Raw genomic sequence first — 22,568 nt, 5'->3', positions numbered from 1 at the left:
GATTTCTGTTGTAAAGAGAGACATAATTTAGACAGATGCACTACTAAGCTTGAAAACTTCAGGGAATTGTGAATGCTTCGCTTTTGCATGGGGTAGAGACAGCTGATAGTTCAGCCAAGTCTCCAGTTGATACCATATTTTTAGCATATAATACCAGGGACATTTTCTGTAGCTTTTGCCACAGCCACAATAGAATGTTCTATTTAAAAGAAATGCTAGGGGCGGGCATGGCGGTCGAGATACCAGTTAAGGGGCCACGTTGGGCCACAGTGGGTTAAGCCGGCAGCATCTCATATGGGTGCTGGTTCACTGACAGGCTCCACCACTTCTGGTTCAGCTCCCCGCTAATGGCCTGGAAAAAGCAGCAGCAGATGGCCCGAGTACTTGAGTCCCTTGCCACCCAAGTGGAAGACCTGGATGAAGTTCCTGGCTCTTGGCTTCGGTCTGGCCCAGCCCTGGCTGTTTGAAGAATGAACCAGAGGATAGAAGATCTCTCTTCTGTATAACTCCGACTTTCAAATCAATCAATCAATCTTGGGGGGAAAAAAAAAAAACAATTAAGATGCCCATGTCCCGTGTCAGAGTAGCTGGCTTCGACACTCAGCTCTGGCCCCTGGGAGGCAGTGGTGATGGCTCAAGTAGTTTGGTTCCTGCCAACCACAGGGGAGAACCTGGACTGAGTTCCCGGCTTCCAGCTTCAGCCCCAGCTGGGGGCCGTGGTGGGCATTTGAGGAGTGAATCAGTCAGTCTTTGCCTTCAAGTAAATACATAAAAATTTAAAAACAAATCAATCAAAGAAATCCTATTTCTCTAAATGTCCTATTCATGGTGACTCATCTTCGCTTCTGGGTGGTGCAACGTTCCTGTGTAGGTACACACCCAGGAGCCTTTGCATGGTGTGTTGTACGTGTTTTCTCCAGCAGGAGGCAGGAACTTAGAAATCTGCAGTCCTGGCACCACTATCAGCCCCATTATCTCTCTTGGGAGGGCCTGTCTCTGTCGGCCCCTTTGTCATTTTTTCCCCCCTCTCATTAACTATTTTGAAGAGCAGTTATCAGACCATATTCCACTTCAGGAGGGAAGTGGTTTCCTTTGCCAGCACTAGAACCTCTCCCTGCCCTTATAAAGCTACAAAGAAAACATCAGGATGAGACTCATTTCAGCTAGTGCTTTTTTTTTTTTTTTAAGAAAAAACATTTATATTTATTTGTGGCTCTCAGATTGTATTTCTCCCATTGCAGTTCATGCTTTCTCATGCTGCTAAGTATAGCTGTGTTTCCCCCGAACTCTTCTGTCTGAAAACTGAGGCTGGCTGGCTTGTGTTTTCAGCTGGGGGGGTGGGGGATGGGGGAGGTTAAGGGTTGCACATGTTTTCCCTAAATGAAGAGGAGAACGGTGCCTTATAAGCTGGGCGGCTGTGCACCCAGTTTGCCTAGGATAATATTAGTTTTCCCCAGTGTAATCATGAGTCATGCTTCTCTTCATTCTCAGAAGTGTCCCAGTTTGAACAACAAAGTATATAGTCACCCAGTCACCCATTGCATAAGCTATGTTAAGGGTTAGGGATAGGTGGCTGTGACAAGTCCGTGAGCTCCTTAAGGCACAAGTTCAGTATAAGCTGAGTGCACGGTGCTGGAAGCTGGGGGCTCACAGGAAGATTCCCCTGGCCTGAGTGGCCGGGAGGAAAGGCTGCACGGAGAAGGTGGGCTTTAGGTAGGACTGGAATGGGCAGGGAAGGGTACAGCGTGGGCCCTTGTGCGCGCTCTCACGCAATCCTCAGGATGACTTTGTGCGACTTGTTGACGGTGTTAGTCTCTGTTTTATAGGAGGAAAACGAGGCTTAGGGAAGCAGAGCTGGGATTCAACCCCAAAGTCTGATCTTTGTGAAAGGCAGCTCTGCGGCTCTCAGACTGAGAACAACAAATTGTGTGAAGGGCAGAGCTGGGAATGTGCACACCATGGTTTGGGGGCGGCGAGTGGTCCGCCGGGCTGGGGTAAGTGGGTGCGGAGCAGGGAAAGGAATGCTACCACCCCCCTGGGTCCCTCCAGTTCCAAGCCTGCCTGCAAGACTCCGAGTATTCCTTCTGCATTCATTCCTCTTGGCTGCTGTCTGGGCTGGGCTGAGCACAAGGGCTTAGTTGTTCATCTTCTTCTGGTCATGGCTCCTCGCCTTGGAATCAGGAGGTTGTGTTTGGCCCCAAGTTTCTGCTTTTCCATTTGCCCTTCCATCATGCCAGGGAGCACGCTGATCCTGATTCAGCTGCCCCTTGCCCAAAGCAGCGTCGTCCTGTGCATCTTGGAGGGCTCCTCCGAGGGCCTGCTTGTAGCCAGCAGTGGGTCTCCCCCTTGCTCTGTCCTTCTTACCTTTGTTTCCCCAGAGTCAGGACCATGCGGCCCCTGGTGTTTAAATAGTCCCTGCCCTGGGGCCCCTTCCTGCTCCAGTGCGTGGGTTGTCCCCGCCACCACTTTTCTCCTGAGCTGGTTGTCACTTTGGTCCACAGCCATCTGGGCAGCTCCTGGTATCCAGGAAACAGGGGCCTTCTCTGGGATCAGGAGGCAGAATCGCAAGTCGGAGGTGTTTATTTAGGGCTAGGGTCTTGGGTACAGAGTTCTCTTACTGGTTTAGAAAAGGGTTTCATGCTGAGAAAGAATAGCCCTCCCCAGTACTGTTGAGTCTGGGTGGGCCTTAGCGTCCACCCTCTTGAAGTGAGCGTGGAGAAATGGACGTGGGGAGAGCCTGAGAGCAGACTTGCCCAGGGCTCTCTCTGCTTCTCTGGAGGGCTGGGAATGGAGATGGGGACGGAAACCTAAGTCCGTCTCCCGGAGTCAGTGCAATTTCTACCACCTCAGGTTTTCTGAAATTGCCCCTTTGGGGCTCTGTCTTTCTGGTGGGCTAAGAGGAGTGGTAATAGCCTATCTAAGGATGATGAGTCCAGATATCCCTAGACTCTTGATTCCTGAAGTTACATTACTTGATAACTGTCCATTGCTGTTTTATTCTCTGAACTTCCTTCTCATATCGCTGAACTGATTTTTTTGTTTTGTTTTTGCTAAACTCTTATGTCTGACAAAGCTCCTCTGCTTGTAGGAGCCAGAGTGTATGGATTTTCACCTTCCTGTACTCTGTAGTTCTCAAGGGGGAACATTCGATAACTCTGGGACATTAAAAAAAAAAGATTTATTATTTATTTACTTGAAAGGCAGAGAGACAGGTGTGTGTGTGTCGGGGGGTGCCTAGAGGAGAGGGGAGTGAGGAGAGATTGGTCTTCCATCTGCTGGTTTACTCCCTAAAGGCCCACAATAGGCAGAGCTGGGCCAGGCTGAAACCAGGAACCAGGAACTGCATCTGAGTCTCTCACACGGGTGGAAGGGGTCCAAGCACTTGGTCCATCATCTGCTGTTTTCCCCAGGCACGTTAGCAGAGAGTTGGATCGGAAGCAGAGCTGCCAGGACTCAGGCTGGCATTTAGGTATGGGATGCCAGTGTTGTAAGAGGTGGCATAACCCACTGCGCCACAACACCAGCCCCTGGAGGTGTTTTTAGTCTTCTCTCCTCTCCTCTCCTCTCCTCTCCTCTCCTCTCCTCTCCTCTCTTCTCCTCTCCTCTCCTCTCCTCTCTCCTCTCTCCTCTCTCCTCTCTCCTCTCTCCTCTCTCCTCCCTCCTCCCTCCTCCCTCCTCCTCCTTCTTCTCCTCCTCCTCCTCCTTCTTCTTCTCCTCCTTCTCCTCCTCCTCCTCCTTCTCCTCCTTCTCCTTCTCCTCCTTCTTCTCCTTCTCCTCCTTCTTCTCCTTCTCCTTCTTCTCCTTCTCCTTCTTCTCCTTCTCCTCCTTCTCCTTCTCCTCCTTCTTCTCCTTTCTTCTTTTTTTTTTCCTTTCTGTGGGGATGTTTTTGATCGTCATGACTGAGGGTGCTGTCAGCATCTGGTGGGTAGAGACCAGGGATACTTCCAAATATCCTATAATGCACACGACAGCCCCTCCCCAACAGAATTATCTAGTCAAAATACCAGTGATGCTAAAGTTGAGGAGCCCTGCTATGTGAGTCGTTTTGTTTCTCAGCCTATCCTCTCTCAGAAGCAGGCAGAGATAGAAGTTCAGAAGTAAACTAATAAGAAGGAATTGTCTTCTGAGCTGAACTGTAGGCTTTATGGTCTTACTCCACCAGCAAAATGCTCACACGGAGAATGAAATAATTCATTCACCCTGCCTTGGGGTGGTATTTGCCCTAACTGTTAAGATGCCACATGGGACGCCTCAATCCCATATTGGGGAGCCTGTGTTTGAGTTCCAGCTCTGTGCCCAATTCCGGTTTCCTGCTAATACACATCTTGGTAGACAGCAGGTGATACATCAAGTAGTTGGGTCCTTGACATCCAAGTGGGAGACCTGGACTGAGTTCTCAGGTCCTAGCTTTGGCCCGGCCCAGCCCGGGTTGTAGTGGGCATTTGGGGAATGAACCAGCATATAGGAGACCACTTTCTGTTTGTCTGTCTCTGTCTCTGCCTTTCAGATAACTAAAACTAAATAAATTTTTTAAAGTATCTGCCTCATTGAGTTGTTTTAAGGATTAAATGATTAGTTAATGCATGTAAAAATATTGTAATAATACCTGGCACAATCAATAAATGTTTATATATACATATATTTTTAAAGATTTATTTGAAAGATAGAGTTATGGAGACAGAGAGGGAGAAACAAAGAGAGAGGTCTTTCATCTGCTGGTTCACTCCCCAGATGGCTGCAATGACTGGGGCTAGGCCAGGCCAAAGCCAGGAGCCAGGAGCCAGGAGCCAGAACCTTTATCTGGGTCTCCCACAAGAAGGACTTAGTCCATCTTCTGCTGCTTTCTGAGGTACATTAGCAGGGAGCTGGATAGGAAGTAGAGTACCCGGGACTCGAACTGGCGCCCATATGGGATGCAGGTGCTACAGACGATGGCTTAACCTATTAGGCCATAATGCTGGCCCCATCAATAAACATTTAAAACAAAAAGCAAAATCCTATTTCTGGGATCAGTCCAGCCCAGTCCTTGCAGCCATTGGGGGAGTGAACCAGTGGATGGAAGACCTTTCCCTCTATCATTCTATAACTCTACCTTGCAAATAAATAAATCTTAAAAAAAAAAAAAAAAAAACTCTGCTCTTGTAGACACTGTGGTATTTTAAGACTTGATAGCTGGGGAGATAGTTGCAAGGGAACAAAGTTAATAATAGCAGATATCCCTCCCTCCTCGGAGTTCTTATCAGCAGCTGGGATTTTCAGAAAAAAAAGTTCCAGCAGTAGCATGTGTTCTTGCGTTAATCCGAACCTGCTGGGGAAAGCGTCTGTTCTCGGGCTGTGCGAGGTATTTGGTTATACGTAGTTATCATTAGGCCTGCTCAGGGCAGTGGGCGTTTTCTCAGACAACCAAAGGACTAGATCTATTTTTTAACCTCTTTGCCCATTTTTTGACTGATTTATTGAAATTTTTAAAAATTTATTTATTGGGGCTGGCGCTATGGCGCAGCAGGTTAAAGCCCTGGCCTGAAGTGCTGGCATCCCATATGGACACCAGTTCTAGTCCCGGCTGCTCCACTTCTGATCCAGCTCTCTGCTATGGCCTGGGAAGGCAGTGGAAGGTGGCCCAAGTCTTTGGGCCCCTGCACCCTGTGGGAGGCCCGGAGGAAGCTCCTGGCTCCTGGCTTCGGATCAGCACAGCTCCAGGCGTTGCAGCCATTTGGGGAGTAAACCAGCAGATGGAAGACCTCTCTGTCTCTACCTTTCTCTGTAACTCTGTCTTTCAAATAAATAAAATAAATCTTTTTTAAAAAATTATTTATTTGGAAAGGCAAGGTTACAGAGAGGCAGGTTGGGAGAGAGATCTCGCATCCGCTGGTTCACTCCCCAAATAGTTGCAGGCTGAAGCCAGGAGTCAGGAGCTTCCTCCAGATCTCCTATAAGAGTGCAGGGCCCCAAGCACTTGAGCCATCTTCTGCTGCTTTCCCAAGCTCATTAGGAGGGAGCTAGAGTAGAGGTGGAACAGCCAGGACTTGAGCAAGTGCTTATATGGGATGCTGGCATTGTTGGTGGCAGCTCAACCCATTGTGCCACAACACTGATCCATTTTTTTCTTTTTAAAAAAGATTTATTTATTTGAAAGACAGAGTTACAGAGAGGCAGAGAGAGAGAGAGAGAGAGGTCTTCCATTCGCTGGTTCACTCCCCAAATGGCTGCATCGGCTGGAACTAGGTAGATCTGAAGCCAGGAGCCTAGAGCTTCTTCTGAGTCTTCCACGTGGGTGTAGGGACCCAAGCACTTGGGCCATCTTCTACTGCTTTCCCAGGCCAGAGCAGAGAGCTGGATCAGAAGTGGAGCAGCCAGGACTCGAACTGGTGGTCACATGGGATGCCGTCACTGCAGGCAGTAGCTTTACCTGCTATACCACATGGGCCGTCCCCTATTTTCATGACTTAGAGGTGTAAGAATTCTTTTTCCTGCTTTGTAAATGGGGATGGAAGGGACAAACAAGGACTGTTATGCCTAAGAGTGTTGCTGGAATATATCACCTATTCTAAATGGCCTACTTTATTTTGGTGTGCAAAGAAGCACAAGAAGTCAGAGGATTATTTACTGCTCTTCTGTAAGTCAAATTTAGTAGAGAGGAAAGAAGACTTTCCCAGTAACTGGGTGTGTATGGGATGTTACAGTGTAGCTGAAACACTTAGCTCTGCCCGCTAGGATGCTGAAGTCCTCTCAGAAGACGGTCTGAGCCCCCTGCTCCATGAAGCTCGGGGAGAGGATGGGAGTGAAGCCCTCCCTGAGGATGGGAGGATAGGGTGCGCGGGAATAGATAGGGACGCCGCTGCTTCCCATTCTTCTCTCCCAGGAGTCCCGACCTCTCCATGTGGTGCTGGGAAATGAAGCCTGTGACTTGGACTCCATGGTGTCTGCTCTCACCCTGGCGTTTTACCTGGCAAAGGTGAGTACTGGGCGCTGAGTCCCTTAGGACGAACAGATGTGCATTCAAGACCCAGCTCTGCCACTTAGCGGCACTTAGCCTTGGGTAAGCAAAACCCCTTAACTTTACTGAGTCTCATGTCACCGTCTATAAGATCTGAAATGAGAATATTTTACAGTGTTGCCATGAGGAACAAACAAGCAACTATATTTTGAGGGGTTTATAAACTGTAAGGCAATATTTAAACAGTGTATTATTTATTGAGTTCCTTATGGGTATCAGTTATCTAGTGTGTATTCTTCTTGCCCAGGTTAGCTCTTCAGAACCACAAATCCTGTCTCTGTAGCACTGGGGTTTTTTCACTGCGATACCTTGTTGACTTTCTTGTCATTGCTAAGCTGGAGGGAGGGCAGGTCACCCTTTCATTTTTATAGACTGGGTAATTGTGACTGAGAAAGGTGATGACTTAGCAGGGCCACATCTTTTGGTGTCAGTGGCCTTGTTTCCTTCTGTCATCTTTTGACTTTTCTACCCAGACGACTGAGGCCGAGGAAATCTTCGTGCCAGTTCTAAATATAAAACGTTCTGAGCTACCTCTGCGAGGCGACAACGTCTTCTTCCTCCAGAAGCTTCACATTCCAGAGACTCTCTTAATTTTTCGGGATGAGATTGACCTCCACGCGTTGCACCAGGCTAGCCAGCTCAGCCTTGTCCTTGTTGACCATCATGTCTTACCCAAGTAAGTAGAAGGAGATGAAAGTGATACTTACCACGTACCATGCCAGGCTCTGAAGAGTGAATTAAAGTGAAGAAAGAGGGCTTAAATATTTTTTATGTACTTATTTTTCTTTATTTGAAAGAGTGACACAGAGCAAGAAAGAGAGAGCACTTCCATTTGCTGGTTTATTTCCTAGATGCCTACAACAGCCAGGACTGAGCCAGACTGAATCCAGGAGCCCAGAACTCAGTCCAGGTGTCCCACTTGGGTGGCATGAACCCAAGTACTTGAACCATCACCCACTGCCACCTATGGTGTGTATTAGCAGGAAGTGGATTGGAAGCAGAGTCAGGGCTGGAACTCAGACCACCCCCCCTCCCCCCCCCCCGCCGAATGGGATGTGGGCATCCCTGGTGGCAGCATTTTTTTCTTAAAAATTTATTTATTTATTTATTTGAAAGGAAGTATACAGAGAGAGAGAGAGGAAGAAATAGAGAGATTTGATTTATTCCTTAAATGGCCACAATAGCCAGGACTGGGCCAGTCTGAAGCCAGGAGCCAGGAACTCTATCCAGGTCTTCCATATGGGTGTGTGGGTGGCAGAGACCCAACTACTTGGGCTATCTTCCAGTGCCTTCCCAGGTAGGTAAGCAAAGATGCTGAACCAGAAGCAGAGTACCCAGGACTCCACCAGCACTGTGATATGGGATGTGGATGTCGAAAGTGGTGGCTTCGTCTGCCGGCCCCTCACGTGGCATCTTAACCACTGCCACAACACCTGCCTCGAGAGTTTATTTATTTATTTATTTTGTAGGAGTCTCACAAGCTAATCATAACTGGTGGATCATATTAGACACAGAAAATATTATCAGTTTTCCAGTTATATGTACATCTAATGTGTAAAGACATAGACCATAGTGAAAGAAATAGAAGCATGGTGACTTCAAACTGAATGGTAATTTTTAAAAAAATCATTTAAATCTGCCTTTGAGGTGCTGGCATTGTGGCATAGCAGGTAAAGTTACTGCCTGTGATGCCAGTATCCCATATGAGTGCCGGTTGGAGACCTGGCTGCTCCACCTTTGATCCAGCTCCCTGCTAATCTACCTGAGAAAGCAGCAGAGGATGGCCCAAGTGCTTGGGTCCCTGCACCCACATGGGAGACCCGGAAGAAGCTCCTGGCTTTGGCCTGGCCCAGCCCTGGCCGTTGCAGCTATTTGGGGAATAAACCAGCAGGCAGAAGATCTTTCTCTCTTCTCTTCCTCTCTCTGTGTAACTCTGACTTTTCAAATTAATAAATCAATATTTTTTAAATTAAGATTTTTGTGACAGATTTATTGTAATAGAAACTTTTGAAAAAGGTTTTTTAATTTTTAGAAGTATTTCCTACATAAACTCTTGGTGATCTTTTTCTTTTTCTTTCTTTATTTTAGTGACAGAGACAAGAGAGAACTTGCATCCCCTGATTCATTCCCCAAATGCCTGCAACAGCCAGGGTTGAAGTTGGGAGCCAAGAATTCAATTCAGGTCTCCCACGTGAGTGGCGGGGACGCCCACATCTGATATTGGTGTACTTGGGTTTGGTTCCTGACTCCGATTTCTCCAGTGCACATGCTGGGAGGCAGCAGATGATGGCTCAAGTACTTGGGTTGCAGCCACCCATGTGGGAGACCCAGGTTGAAATCTGGGCTCCTGGCTTCAGCCTGGCCTAACCCTGACTGTTGTGGGCATTTGGGGAGTGAACCAGCAGATAGAAGATCTCTCTTTCTCTCTCTCTGCCTTTCTAAAAATAAAAATAAACTAAATATTAAAAACAACAACAACAAACTTTCAATTAGAGGCTGAAGGTGAGACACAGATGACCTGTTTTCATGAAGCTTTCAGTCAAGTAGTAGGAGCAAGGCAGGCAGATCGTGTTAATGGGTGTTAGACACTGAGCAATGATTGTTGCTCTAGGAGACAGTGGGTACACAGAGGATGGAGTCAAGGGCGTGGGGAAGGGTTTCCTAGCAGATTTGATCTTTGGTCTCGGTCTTGAAAGAAGACTAGGTGTTTGTTCAGTGAATGGGGAGGGAATGTGGTCAGGAGAGGCGTTCCAGGCAACAGGAGTCATTAATAGAAGCAAACACAAGCAGGCATGAAACAGCAGGCTGAGTTACAGGGACTGGAATCTGTTCAGCACAGCTGGGGCGTAAAATATGAGGACATGGAAAAAGATGAGACCAGAGTAGGCAGGGGGCAGGCCGTGGAGGCCTTGTAGGAGATGGGTTTTATTTTAGGCAGCAAGGAGCTATTGTTAATTATATTTATTCCAGTTCCTAATAGAATCAGGTTTGCTTTTTTTCAAATAACCATTCAGGGAGCTTTATGAAGGACAGCTCAGTAGTAGCCTGGGTTGGGAGCAGGCGATTGGTTAAGAGACTGCTGGAATAGTCCAGATGAGGAATATTAAGGACTTGGAATAAGGGTTGGAAAGGAGGACATGGATTGGAATTGAGGTAGAAGCCACAGACCCAGTGCCCTGCAGAGAATTTTAGGTAGTGAGTGGATTGAGGGGACAGGAAGGGATTTAGATGCTGGGCATCAAGGGTCTGTCCATTGAATGTGCAACCGTAAAGGACAAACAAATGCAGGTGAGGTATTTGCAGCCGAAAATTCACAAAATTCATGTGTGTGCCATTTAAAGACAGCTTCAGTCATAATATCAAAGAAAACGGTTGGGAGGGGTGAGCAGAGATTGCAGTGACCAGGAGTCTAACGGTTTGCCTAAGGCGTGTCCACTTTCCTTTGGGTAGGAGGGACTGGTTAGAAGCTGCTGGAGTGCCCTGACCCGTCCTTCTTTCCCCTGTCCTTCCCCCACCCCACAGGAGCGATGCAGCCCTGGAGGAGGCAGTAGCAGAGGTGCTAGACCATCGCCCCATCGAGCAGAAGCACTGCCCACCCTGTCCTGTTTCTGTTGAGCTGGTGGGGTCCTGCGCTACCCTGGTGACAGAGAGAATCCTGCAGGGGGCACCAGAGATCCTGGATAGGACAACTGCAGCGCTTCTGCACGGTGGGTGAGGGTGGCTTTGAGATTGGGACCTGACTGGTACCTCTTTCCATCCAAGACAGGGGAGCGTGGAAACGTCTAGACTCTCCCATGTGCTCCCATAGGCATTCAGCTCACACCAAAGAATGGGATTTGGGGCGGGGGACAATGAAGCACTTGTTTAAGGACCTGCAGGGTACTTGGTTGGAGAAAGCAGAAGAAGAGGGGCGGGTATTTAGCCTCTGTCTCTCTAGTAAGTGTTTTTTTTTTTTTTTTTTTTTTTTTTTTTTTTTTTTTTTGACAGGCAGAGTGGACAGTGAGAGAGAGAGACAGAGAGAAATGTCTTCCTTTTGCCGTTGGTTCACCCTCCAATGGCTGCCGCGGCCGGCGCGCTGTGGCCGGCGCACCGCGCTGATCCGATGGCAGGAGCCAGGAGCCAGGTGCTTTTCCTGGTCTCCCATGGGGTGCAGGGCCCAAGCACCTGGGCCATCCTCCACTGCACTCCCTGGCCACAGCAGAGGGCTGGCCTGGAAGAGGGGCAACCGGGACAGAATCCGGCGCCCCGACCGGGACTAGAACCCGGTGTGCTGGCGCCGCTAGGCGGAGGATTAGCCTAGTGAGCCGCGGCGCCGGCCCTCTGTCTCTCTAGTAAGTTTAAAAAAAAGTTTCCTGCTTCTCTGGCTGGTTCTCCTTCCATTGTACAGTGCTGCTGATAGGAAGCTTCTAGGTCTGTTGCTGTGCACTTCACTTCTGCTTTCTCTTTATTATGTTTATTTATTTGTTAATTATTTTTTTTTAAGATTTATTTATTTGAAAGGCACAGTTACAAAGAGGCATAGGCAGAGAGAGAGAGAGAAAGTCTTCCATCCACTGGTTCACTCCCCATATGGCTGCAATGGCTGGAGCTGTACCAATCCAAAGCTAGGAGCCAGGAGCTTCTTCCAGGTCTCCCATGTGGGTGCAGGGGCCCAAGGACTTGGGCCATCCTCCACTGCTTTCCCAGGCCATAGCAGAGAGCTGGATCGGAAGTTGGAGTTGCTGGGACTAGAACCAGTACCCATATGGGATGCCAGCACTGCAGGCGGTGGCTTTACCTGCTATGCCACAGTGCTGGCCCCTAATTATTTTCAAAACATTTATGTATTTATTTGAAAGGCAGAGAGAGAGATATCTTCCATCCACTGGTTCACTCCCTAAATGACTGCAACAATAAGGTCTTGGCCAGGCTGCAACAGCCAGTCTGGGGGCTAGCACTGTGGTGTAGCGGTAAAGCTGCCACCTGCAATGCCACCATCCCATATGGGTGTTGGTTCGTCCCAGCTGCTTCACTTCTGACCTAGTTCCCTGCTAATGCACCTGGGAAAGCAGCAGAGGATGGCCCAGGTGCTTGAGCCCCTGCACCAACATGGGAGACCAGGAGGAAGCTTCTGGTTCCTGGCTTCAGATCGGTTCAGCTCTGGCCATCGTGGCCATTTGGGGAGTGGACCAGCAGATGCAGGATCTCTCTCTCTCTCTCCTTCTCTCTTTCTCTGTAATGCTGCCTTTCACATAAATAAAATAAATCTTTAAAAAAATACAAAAAATAAAAATAAAAACAACCAATCTTGGCCAGGCCAGAGTCAGGAGCCAGAAAATCTACCCTGGTCTCTGACATGAGCTGGATTGGAAGCAGAGCAGCCAGGACTCAGATCAGCACTCTGATATGAAATACTGGTGTTGTAAGTGGGTAGTTTAAACTGCTACACCACAACACCCACCCTTTTTGAAAAATATATTTTTAAAAAGATTTATTGGGGTCGGCCCTGTGGCATAGTAGGCTAAGCCTCCACCTGTGGCTCTGTAATCCCATGTGGGCACCGGTTCATGTCCCAGCTGCTCCTCTTCCAATCTAGCTCTCTCCTGTGGCCTAGGAAAGCAGTGGAAGATGACCCAAGTCCTTGGGCCCCTGTAGCCACGGGGGAGACCCAGAAGAAGCTCCTGGCTCCTGGCTTCGGATCCACGCAGCCCCGGCCCTTGTGGCCAACTGGGGAGTGAACCAGCAGATGGAAGACCTACCTATCTCTCTGCCTCTCTCTCTTTCTGCCTCTGCCTCTGCCTCTCCCTGTAACTCTACCTCTCAAATATAAATAAAATCTTTTTAATAAAAAAGAGATTGATTTATTTATTTGAAAGCAGAGTTGCAGAGAGATATCTTCCATCCACTGGTTCACTCCCCAATTGATTGCAAGGGCCAGGGTGGGCCACACTGAAGCCAGGAGCTTCCTCTGGGTCTCCCACATGGGTGCAGGGGCCCAAGTTCTTGAGCCATCCTCTGCTGCCCTCCCAGGAGCACCATCAGAGAACTGGATTGTAAGTGGAGCAGCTGGGACTCATCAGTGCCCACTTGTCACAGCGCTTGCCCCTGAAAACTATTTATTTGAAATGCAGAGCAATAGACCTAGGTACTTTGTTTTAGCAGCATTGCATAACTAGCTAAACCAGAAGGAAACTTTTTTTAGTTAATTTGAGAGAGAGAGCAAGAGAGAGAGAGCATGCGAGAGTGCTCCCATCTGCTGATTCACTCCCTAAATGTCCAAAATGGCCAGAGCTGGGCCAGGCTGTAGCCAGGAGTCAGGAATTCAATCCAGGTCTCCATCTCCCATGTGGGTGGCAGGAACCAATGACTTGAGCCATCACTGCTGCCCCCTACAGCCTGGATTAGCAAGGCACTGAGTCAGGAGCCAGAGCTAGGTGTTGAGCCTACATACTGATAGGGAATGTAGGCATCATAACTGGCAGCTTAACCATGAGGCCAAATGCTTACCCTAGAACACATTTTAATGCCAGCTCTGCCAGGAAATAGTTGTATGGCTTTGAGCAAATTTCTTAGCCTTTCTTTTGCCATTTTCTCCATTTTAAAAACAAGTTACAGTTGGAATAGACTTTCTTCCAGATGGTAAGATTCTTTGGTAGACTTTGGCCTATTGAAGAGTTGTCATCTCTCTCTGACTAGGTTGTGAAATCCACAAGGATTGAGACGCTCAGACTTCCTTTCCACCTTTCCCCCTTTCCCCAGCTCCGTTTTATTTTGGATATGGAAGGTCTTACTCAGAACAAAGACCATCGCACTTTCTTGTTTTGTTTTCAGTGAGTTTGCCATGCAAGTCTCCTCTGTATTTTGTCAGTGTGGTTTGAAGGGTATGTGTGTATGTGTGTGTGTGTGCTTTTTTTTTTTTTTTTTTTTTTTTTTTTTTTTTTTTTTATTTGACAGGCAGAGTGGACAGTGAGAGAGAGAGACAGAGAGAAAGGTCTTCCTTTGCCGTTGGTTCACCCTCCAATGGCCGCCGCGGCTGGCGCACCGCGCTGATCCAATGGCAGGAGCCAGGAGCCAGGTGCTTTTCCTGGTCTCCCATGGGGTGCAGGGCCCAAGCACCTGGGCCATCCTCCACTGCACTCCCTGGCCACAGCAGAGGGCTGGCCTGGAAGAGGGGCAACCGGGACAGAATCCGGCGCCCCGACCGGGACTAGAACCCGGTGTGCCAGCGCCGCAAGGCGGAGGATTAGCCTAGTGAGCCACGGCGCCGGCTCGTGTGTGTGTTTTAAGATTTATTTATTTATTTGAGAGGCAGAGCTACAGACAGAGAGAGGGAGAGACAGAAAAAAAGGTCTTCCATCCACTGGTTCAGTCCCCAAATGGCCACAACAGCCAGAGCCAGGCTGATCCGGAGCCAGGAGCCAAGAGCTTCTTCTGGGTCTCCCAGGAAGGTGCAGGGGCCCAAGCACTTGAGCCATCTTCTGATGTTTTCCCAGGCCATAGCAGAGCGCTGGATTGGAAGAGGAGCACCCGGACTAGAACCAGCACCCACATGGGATGCCTGCACTGCAGATGGATGCTTAGCCCATTACGCCACAGTGCCAGCCCCGGTTACGTGTGTTCTAGTGGCTGTGAGTGGAGGATCTTAGGATTTGACTTCTTCCCTCTCTGTCTGCACAGGAACCATCATCCTGGACTGTGTCAACATGGACCCTAAAATTGGAAAGGCAACCCTAAAGGACAACCAATATGTAGAGAAACTGGAGGCCCTCTTCCCAGATCTGCCCAAGAGAGATGACATCTTTGATTCCCTCCAAAAGGCAAAGTTTGATGTGTCAGGTAGGAAGTGGCACAGTGACTTCCCTACCTCCTGCATGAGAAGACAAGTAGGCAAGCCTTGCTCATTGTAGTCTTTTTTTTTTTTTTTTGAAGATTTATTTATTTATTTATTTGAAAGTCAGAATTACACAGAGAGAGAAGGAGAGGCAGAGAGAGAGAGAGAGGTCTTCCACCTGCTGGTTCACTCCCCAATTGGCTGCAATGGTAAGAGCTATGCCAATCCAAAGCCAGGAGCTTCTTCCAGGTCTCTCAAATGGGTGCAGGGGTCCAAGCACTTGGGCCATCTTCTACTGCTTTCCCAGGCCATAGCAGAGAGCTGGATCAGAAGTGGAGCAGCCAGGACTCGAACTGGTACCCATATGGGATGCTGGCACTGCAGGTGGTGGCTTCACCCACTACACCACAGCACCACAGTGCCACAGCGCCACAGCGCCAGCTCCTATAAATGCATTTTCCATCATCTCTCTGCTTCATGTCCTCCAAAGAAAGACCACATTTCTCCTCTCCATTAACCCCTCTTGGTGTTCCGGCATTCCTTGTCTTGGGACCCGGGCTCCCCTATTTGACCCCTAGGATCACATCTACTTTCTAGGACTGACCACTGAGCAGATGCTGAGAAAGGACCTGAAGACCATCTACAGGCCAGGCAGCAAGGTGGCCATTAGTGCAATATATATGGATCTGGAGGTAAGAGCAAGAGGTGGAGGAGGGTGGGGAGGGAAACCTCTAGTCACGGTGGCACCTTGCCCCTCGTCCCCCTCCAGGGTGTCTCTCGTGCCTGTCTGCTTGTCTGCACTTCCACTCTGGCCACCGCAGTAACCTCCTCTCATTACGGATGAGATCTCATTCACCCTTGGGAACTGTGCTCCAACAGCACCCAGAGTGATCTGTTTAAGGTGTGAATCAGATCATGGCCGACCCCTCCTGCCTTCACTGCCTTTCTCTGTCCTCCTAACGAGAGCTAAAGGCCTGGCTTACAGTAGGGCCCAGGTCCAGCCCATCTCCTCCCAGCCCCATTCCTGCATTCACAGTGCCACAGCCAGGCTGGGTTCCTTTCTGTTCCTCAGAGCAGTGAGCTCACACTTAAGTCAAGGCTTTGAACTTGCTTTTCCTGTAGCAGAGCTGGTTCCTCCTTATCACTCAGCATCAGTGCAGATGTGTCCTGAGCATGCTTTCTGTTGTTATTATTTTGTAATATTTCCTATGTTTAGGAAACCTCTAGCAGTTTGTTTTGTTTTCCCCATAGCACTTAACATACTGAAATGATCTTGTCTCATGGTTTCCTTGTTTGGCGTCTATTCAATGGGTCTTCAAGGAACATAGAAAATATATATTATGAGAAACTATGCATGGATTTCAAGATCTTTTGCACTGAAATAAATTTATCTTTTAATTCTTTTTTTCCATGAACTTAATTTTTTTCTTTTTTTTTAAGATTGTGGTAAAGCCGGCGCCGCGGCTCAATAGGCTAATCCTCCACCTTGCGGCGCTGGCACACCGGGTTCTAGTCCTGGTCAGGGTGCCGGATTCTGTCCTGGTTGCCCCTCTTCCAGGCCAGCTCTCTGCTATGGCCCAGGAGTGCAGTGGAGGATGGCCCAAGTACTTGGGCCCTGCACCCGCATGGGAGACCAGGAGAAGCACCTGGCTCCTGCCTTCGGATCAGCGCGATGCGCCGGCCGCAGCACGCCGGCCGCAGCACGCCGGCCATGGTGGCCACTGGAGGGTGAACCAACAGCAAAAGGAAGACCTTTTTCTCTGTCTCTCTCACTGTCCACTCTGCCTGTTCAAAAAAAAAAAAAAAAAGATTGTGGTAAAGCAGATAAAGCTACCGCCTGCAACCCCGGCATCCCATATGGATGCCAGTTCCTGTCCTGGCTGCCTTACTTCTGATCTAACTCCCTACTAGTGGTCTGAGAGAAGCAGCAGAGGATGGCCCAAGTACTGGGTCCCTGCCACCCATGTGGGAGACCCTGAGGGAGCTCTTTAGCTCCTGGCTTCAGCCATCGGGGGCATGGACCAGCAGATGGAAGATCTCTCTCTCTCTCTCTCTCTCTCTCTCTGTAACTCTGACTTTGAAACAAATAAATAAGTCTTTACCAAAAAAAAAAAAAAAAAAAAAAAGGCCAAGGATGGGGACCAATGTTGTGTGATAGAGCTGCCACCTGCAAGGCCAGCATCCCATATGGGTGCCAGCTCAAGACCCATCTGCTCAACATTTTTTTTTTTTTTTTTATTCACTTGAAAGGTGGAGTTACACAGAGAGAGGAAGAGGGCAGAGAGAAAGAGATCTTCCATCTACCGTTTCACTCCCCAAATGGCCGTGATGGCTGAAGCTGGGCCAGTCTGAAGCCAGGAGCCAGGAGCTTCTTCTGGGTCTCCCACGTGGGTGCGGGGGCCCAATGACTTGGGATATGTCCCACTGCTTTCCCAGGCACATTAGCAGGGAGTTGGATCAGAAGTGGAATAGCTGGGTCTCAAAACTGCATCCATATGGAATGCCAGTGCTGCAGGTGGCAACTTCACAGTGCCAGCCTCTGCTCCACTTCTGATTCAGCCCCCTCCCTGCTGGTGCACCTGGGAAAGCAGAGGAGAATGACTCAAGTGCTTGGGTCCCTGCCACCCATGAAGGAGACCTGGATGAAGCTCCTGGCTTCAACCTGGCCCAGCCCTGGGTGTTGTAGCCTTTTGAGGAGTGAACCAGTGATTCTCTCTCTCTCCCTCTCCCTCTCCCCCTCCCTTCCTCCCTCCCTCCCTCTTTCTCTCTCTTTCTCTCTCTGTCTTTGTTTCTCCCTCTCTTTCTGTAACTCTGCCTTTCAAATCAGTCTTTAAAAGAAAAGAAATGCCAAGGATGGAGCAAAGCCCTGATCTGAACTAGGTGGTGGTGGTAGTCACTGGAGGAAGCACCACTTGAGACTTTGGAGAAGAGACTGGATCCACAGAGAAAGAACGGAGGCTGTGGTTGTTGCTTGTCTGCGATTCCACATCCGTTTGCTCTACTGATCTGTTTTAGAATAAAAATAGCCACAGGGCAAAAGCCTTGCTTGTTTGGTTGCAAGAGCAGGAGAGCCTTGAGCATGTCCGGCACATCACACGCATTACAGTATTTTCATCCCTGTCACCATCAGTTAGGTAAATGTTACAAACTTGTTTCACAGATAAGGACATTTAAGTCCAGGGAGGTTAAAATGGGTAATACAGCTGATTTTCAAACCAATTCTGTCTTAATCCCAGGCCTGTCTTTTCTCCCCATCCCGCCACTCTGCTCCCCACTGCACAGATAGCACAAATACCAGATACCTTGCTCGTGGTGCACAAGTCCTAAGTTAACATGTTTGGTTGGCGATGACGGGGAGGGTCCAGCCGTAGCCCTCATCTCTCTCCATGTCTTCCCTGCAGGCCTTCCTACAGAGACCCAACCTCTCTGCAGACCTCCACGCTTTCTGCCACGCTCACAGCTGTGACGCCCTGGTCGCCATGACTATCTTTTTCAACACTCACAATGAGCCAGTGCGGCAGCTGGCTGTTTTCTGTACCCAAGTGGCGCTGCGGACGACGGTGAGTCTCCAGGCCTCCTGCAACAGGCCGGCCTCCCGGGGCTTGCCGTGTGCCCCTCTGTGCTGTAAGAACCTCTCCTTGTTCTTAGGTTTACACAGAAGTTCTTTGACTTGCCAGAACCTCCCCTCCCTGTTTTTTTCTTTCACTCTCTGTATCTGTGAATATCCTTAATCATACAGTTGAGGACAGGGGATTCCAGAGAATCAGAGACATAGTCTCTACTTGGGCAGAACTTGAAGGTTGGCTAGAAGGAAAGATTATAAATCTTGAGTTTGAACTTGACTCTTGGTTTAATCATTAATCATTCATTTCTTACCCTGGAAAAGCAGTTCTTTTCTGTTCTGTTGCCTTGGGAGTTAGAAGCACAGAGAAACCTTTCCTATTGCCTACAGTTCTGTGTGGCATGACTTTGCAGAGGAGCGATCTCAGATCGGGTTGGTTTTTCCCCTTACCTTCCATTTGACCATCTTTCCAACCTCCTCCTCTTTCTCTTCCTCTCTTGGTTACTAATTAGCCAGGAAAGAATTTAAACCAGGGCTGAAGGCACTCAGTCCAGGGACTCCTTAGGTTGCTTGGGCAATGTGAGGACTGCTGAAGACAGAATACGGCTAGGTAATCCTTTGCATGTACAAGGTATGCCTGCCCTCACCCTTCTCTTTGCCTTTGTCTTCTCCCCGGAAGCAAATGTGATTTCCCCAAGTGCGAGGTAGTTTCTCGTTGTGGAAAGAACTCTAGCCTTTAAAGTCAGATAAACATCCTTTTCTGTCCCTGGTTGCTACTTCCTTGCCCTTTGAGCTAAGGCAAAGCATTTGACTTTGGAGTCTATAAAAGGTCTAACAGTACCTGCTAATTAGTCTGATGTGATCATCAGACATAATGCCGTATGCCATATGGGCATAGCGTAAGCACTCGGCAGAGGGTGGCTCGTTCTGGTCGTGTCAGGAAGGAAAGGGTGCTTGAACCCTAAGCAGTGCCTCTCACAAGACGGGAGTGGCCTGGTGGCTAACATGCCACCTGGAGCACCTGCACCCCATACCAGAATGCCTGGGTTCCAGTCCCTGCTCCCTTTCCAATCCAGCTCCCTGCTGTTGCACACCCTGGGAGTCACCAGTTGATGGCTCAAGTCCTTGGGTCCTTGCTAACCACATGGGAGACCCAGATTGAGTTCTGGGCTCCTGGCTTCAGCCTGGCCCAGCCCCTGCTCTTATCAGTTTTGGGGGAGTGATTCTCTCTCTCTCTCTCTCTCTCTCTTTCAAATAAATAGATAAATAGCAGTGCTTGTCTCCTCTCCCTGGATCTGGTTTCCACAGTGCTGCTCTCAGAAGCCGTGCAGGTGTCTCACGAGGTCTGAGGACCCCGCCGTCACGCGGGCTGCCTCTGGGCTGAGGAGTGGGGCCATCTTCGCGGTGTGCCCTGCCGTCCCCTCTCACCCTCCCGCGTGGGGATGGCAGCATAGATTTAGAACTCCGTCACTGGTGACATACCTGGGTTTGAGTGTCAGTTCTGTTCGATGCAAACTGTGACCTTAGGCGGGTCACCTAATTAACCGCTTGTTTTCCTGCCTGTAAGTGAGAGTGTTGGTAATGCCAGCCTTGCAGGGCAGTTGTGAGAATTAAATGAGATGCTGTTTGTAAATGGCCAGACTTTGGTCCCGTGCTTGCCTGACTCCCATTATTCCCATTTGTCCTATTCTCTCTTTCTTCCTCAGTCCTTCCCCTGACCTCTACACATACGCTAGTCTCATCTCAGGTAGGGTCAGAGTTGAAGTTCCTGAGCACGAGTATACACTTAGAAACGTTAGGTTAGGAGCTGGGGGCCCTGGGATCTGTTATCAGATGACTCTGTCCTCATCTGTGTGGTTTTGCTTAAGATGCTTAATTTCTTCGAGCTTTGGTTTCCTTAAAGCTAAAATGAAGTATATAATCTAAAATGTTTCTTCGCTTTCTAACATACTCTAAGTTACATTCCTTTTCTTGCAAACAATTAAACTAAACTCTGATGACTTAATTAGGAAAAGTTTCTGGAGGGCTGGTGTTGTGGTATAGCATGTTAAGCTGCTGTCTGTGACGCCGGTATCCTGTATGGGCACCAGTTCGTGTCCCAGCTGTTCCAATTTCAATCCAGCTTCCTGCTAGTGTGCCTGGGAAGCCAGTGGACAATGGCCCAAGTCCTTGGGCCCCTGGTACCCACATGGTCCCTGGCTTCAGCCTGGTAGAGTCCTGGCCATTGAGGCCGTGGCCGTATCTTAAAAAAAAAAAAAAAAAGCTTCCTATTCTCTAAAGGAAGCCTCTCACTTGGAACCTCACCTCATTGCTATGCCATGTTATGTCTCATCTCCCCATTTTATCTCCTCTGCAGATCTGTGGGGTTCTGGAACGCTCCCAGTCTCCGCCCCTGAAGCTGACCCCTGTTCCAAGCAGCCACCCTAACCTCCAAGCCTATCTTCAAGGCAACACGCAGGCTTCCCGAAAGAAACTTCTGCCTGTGCTGCAGGAAGCCCTGTCGGCCTATTCTGACTCCGTGCAGATACCGTCAGGACAGCCCGAGACGGCGGGAGCGTCCAGGGAGCAGGCCGACAAGGAATTGGACAGGGCGGGGAACTCGCTGATCGCTGGACTGAGTCAGGACGAGGAGGACCCGCCGCTGCCCCCCACGCCCATGAACAGCTTGGTGGATGAGTGCCCTCTGGATCAGGGGCTACCCAGGCTCTCCGCGGAGGCGGTCTTCGAAAAGTGCAGTCAGATCTCGCTGTCACAGTCCTCCGTGTCAAAGAAGTGACTGCGGGGAGGGAGAGGTGGTGGGAGAGGAGGTGGCTCAACCCGCCTCAAGTGCATGTTTTGAGATGTTTGGCGATTTCGGCAACTCTGTCTTCCCGTTCCAGGCTCTGGGGTGCTGTTCTCATAAAACTGGGAGGCGAAAGGGAGCGGCTGCTGTGAGAGCGACTTTGCGTCTCCCTCCGGTCTGCCCATCAGACAGTTTTATTATTTAATTGTTTTATTTAAATGTGCACTGACTCCTCTGTTTCATGTGCCAGGGACATGGTGACAACACCCGCAGCCCCAGCAGGGTGGGACAAAGAATGTAGGCCCCCAGAGTGCCCTCCGTGAGGCTCTTGAACAGGACCAGTGTCTGTCACGGAACCACGTAGTCACTTGTTCAAATGTGCATGGACCACCTGCTTCTAGTCAGGTAGAGAAGAGAGTGCTCTGGAAACGCCCTTTCCAGTTTTGTGTCCTCAGCACACTCGCAGTGCCCTGACCCTCGGCTGCGTCTGCAGCCAGTGGGCAGCCAGTGGCCAGAGCTTGGTTCTGAGCCGACTGGGACTGTTCCAGGTCTGGGTCAGGAGCAGACTGGAGGCTGTTACGACTGTCCTGATCAGGACCAGCTCTCTGCTTCTGTGCACACTTCTGTCCCAGAGCCACACGGAACCCTGGAAAGGCCCTGCAGAGCCTGGTTCTTGAAGGGTTCAGGAGGTACCCCAGGAAGGCTGCACCGGCACTGTCCCCAAGAGAGCAGAACAGCAGCGAGAGCCCCGGGGCTGTCCCCTGCCTTGGGGCTCTGTCGATTTCTTGTCCGTCCCTTGCTCATGTTCACGTTAGAAGGGGGCGTGGAGTCGGAATGCGGACTGCCACAAGCGGTGTTGTCATTGGGCTGTACACTGCCTACTCTGGGCCTCGCACAGACTGGACTAGACACACCTGCTGTTCTGTGATCTGCCTTTACTGCCATCCCTTCCTCGCCTCTGTATTTTTTTTTTTTTCTTTTTCTGTTTTCTCTGGGAGTGCTTGGTGTTACTAGATGGTCTGCATTGTGTGGTTGTACCGAGGGACCTGGCCTCAGGTAGCATGTACAGGGGTGTGGCTCGTAATGCCCTAGTGGTCCCCAGATAGCTCCGTCCCCCTGGCTTGTTCTGCATGTGTAGAGTCTCCCTTTTCTCTTCAGACCCACTCGTCCCCCCTTTTCCCACCCAACAGTTGTATTCCATGGAAGCTGCCCCCGTTTCTCAGTGCACAGTGGGGTATGTGATGGTTTTGGCGTGACATCTTCAAGGATGAGGGGTACAGTCTGGCTTGAAGGGTGTGATATCTGTAGCCATTGGAAGGTAAAAATAGTGATGTAATCACTGAACCAAAGGCATTTGTTTTGTAACTTGGTACTTTCTTTTGCATTTTGTTAAAGTATTAAATACTTTTTTCCTGTT

At 49.4% G+C, this 22,568-nt stretch overlaps 1 protein-coding gene across 4 annotated transcripts in view; it reads left to right on the top strand.

Annotated features, from left to right (window-relative positions):
* PRUNE1 (prune exopolyphosphatase 1) overlaps positions 1 to 22,568 on the top strand; it is a 25,343-nt gene extending 2,775 nt beyond the window's left edge. For 2 of the 4 annotated variants that reach the window (XM_002715572.6, XM_070077728.2), the window contains 7 exons: positions 6,863 to 6,955; positions 7,471 to 7,673; positions 10,520 to 10,704; positions 14,654 to 14,812; positions 15,405 to 15,499; positions 18,209 to 18,367; positions 20,726 to 22,568. In XM_002715572.6, coding sequence (XP_002715618.4) covers positions 6,863 to 6,955; positions 7,471 to 7,673; positions 10,520 to 10,704; positions 14,654 to 14,812; positions 15,405 to 15,499; positions 18,209 to 18,367; positions 20,726 to 21,145 — 1,314 coding nt within the window. In that variant the 3' untranslated portion in view covers positions 21,146 to 22,568. Of the gene's footprint in view, positions 1 to 1,553; positions 1,714 to 6,862; positions 6,956 to 7,470; positions 7,674 to 10,519; positions 10,705 to 14,653; positions 14,813 to 15,404; positions 15,500 to 18,208; positions 18,368 to 20,725 lie in introns of those variants that run through there. The other 2 variants (XM_089299960.1, XM_089299961.1) reach the window with 2 other exon arrangements.

The sequence above is a fragment of the Oryctolagus cuniculus genome, chromosome 7 (genome assembly GCF_051225735.1).
Source record: "Oryctolagus cuniculus isolate XC-2025 breed Fujian yellow rabbit chromosome 7, ASM5122573v1, whole genome shotgun sequence".
NCBI lineage: Eukaryota > Metazoa > Chordata > Mammalia > Lagomorpha > Leporidae > Oryctolagus > Oryctolagus cuniculus.
Note: the sequence above shows the minus strand (reverse complement) of the source record. Positions and strands in the feature narration are given on the sequence as shown.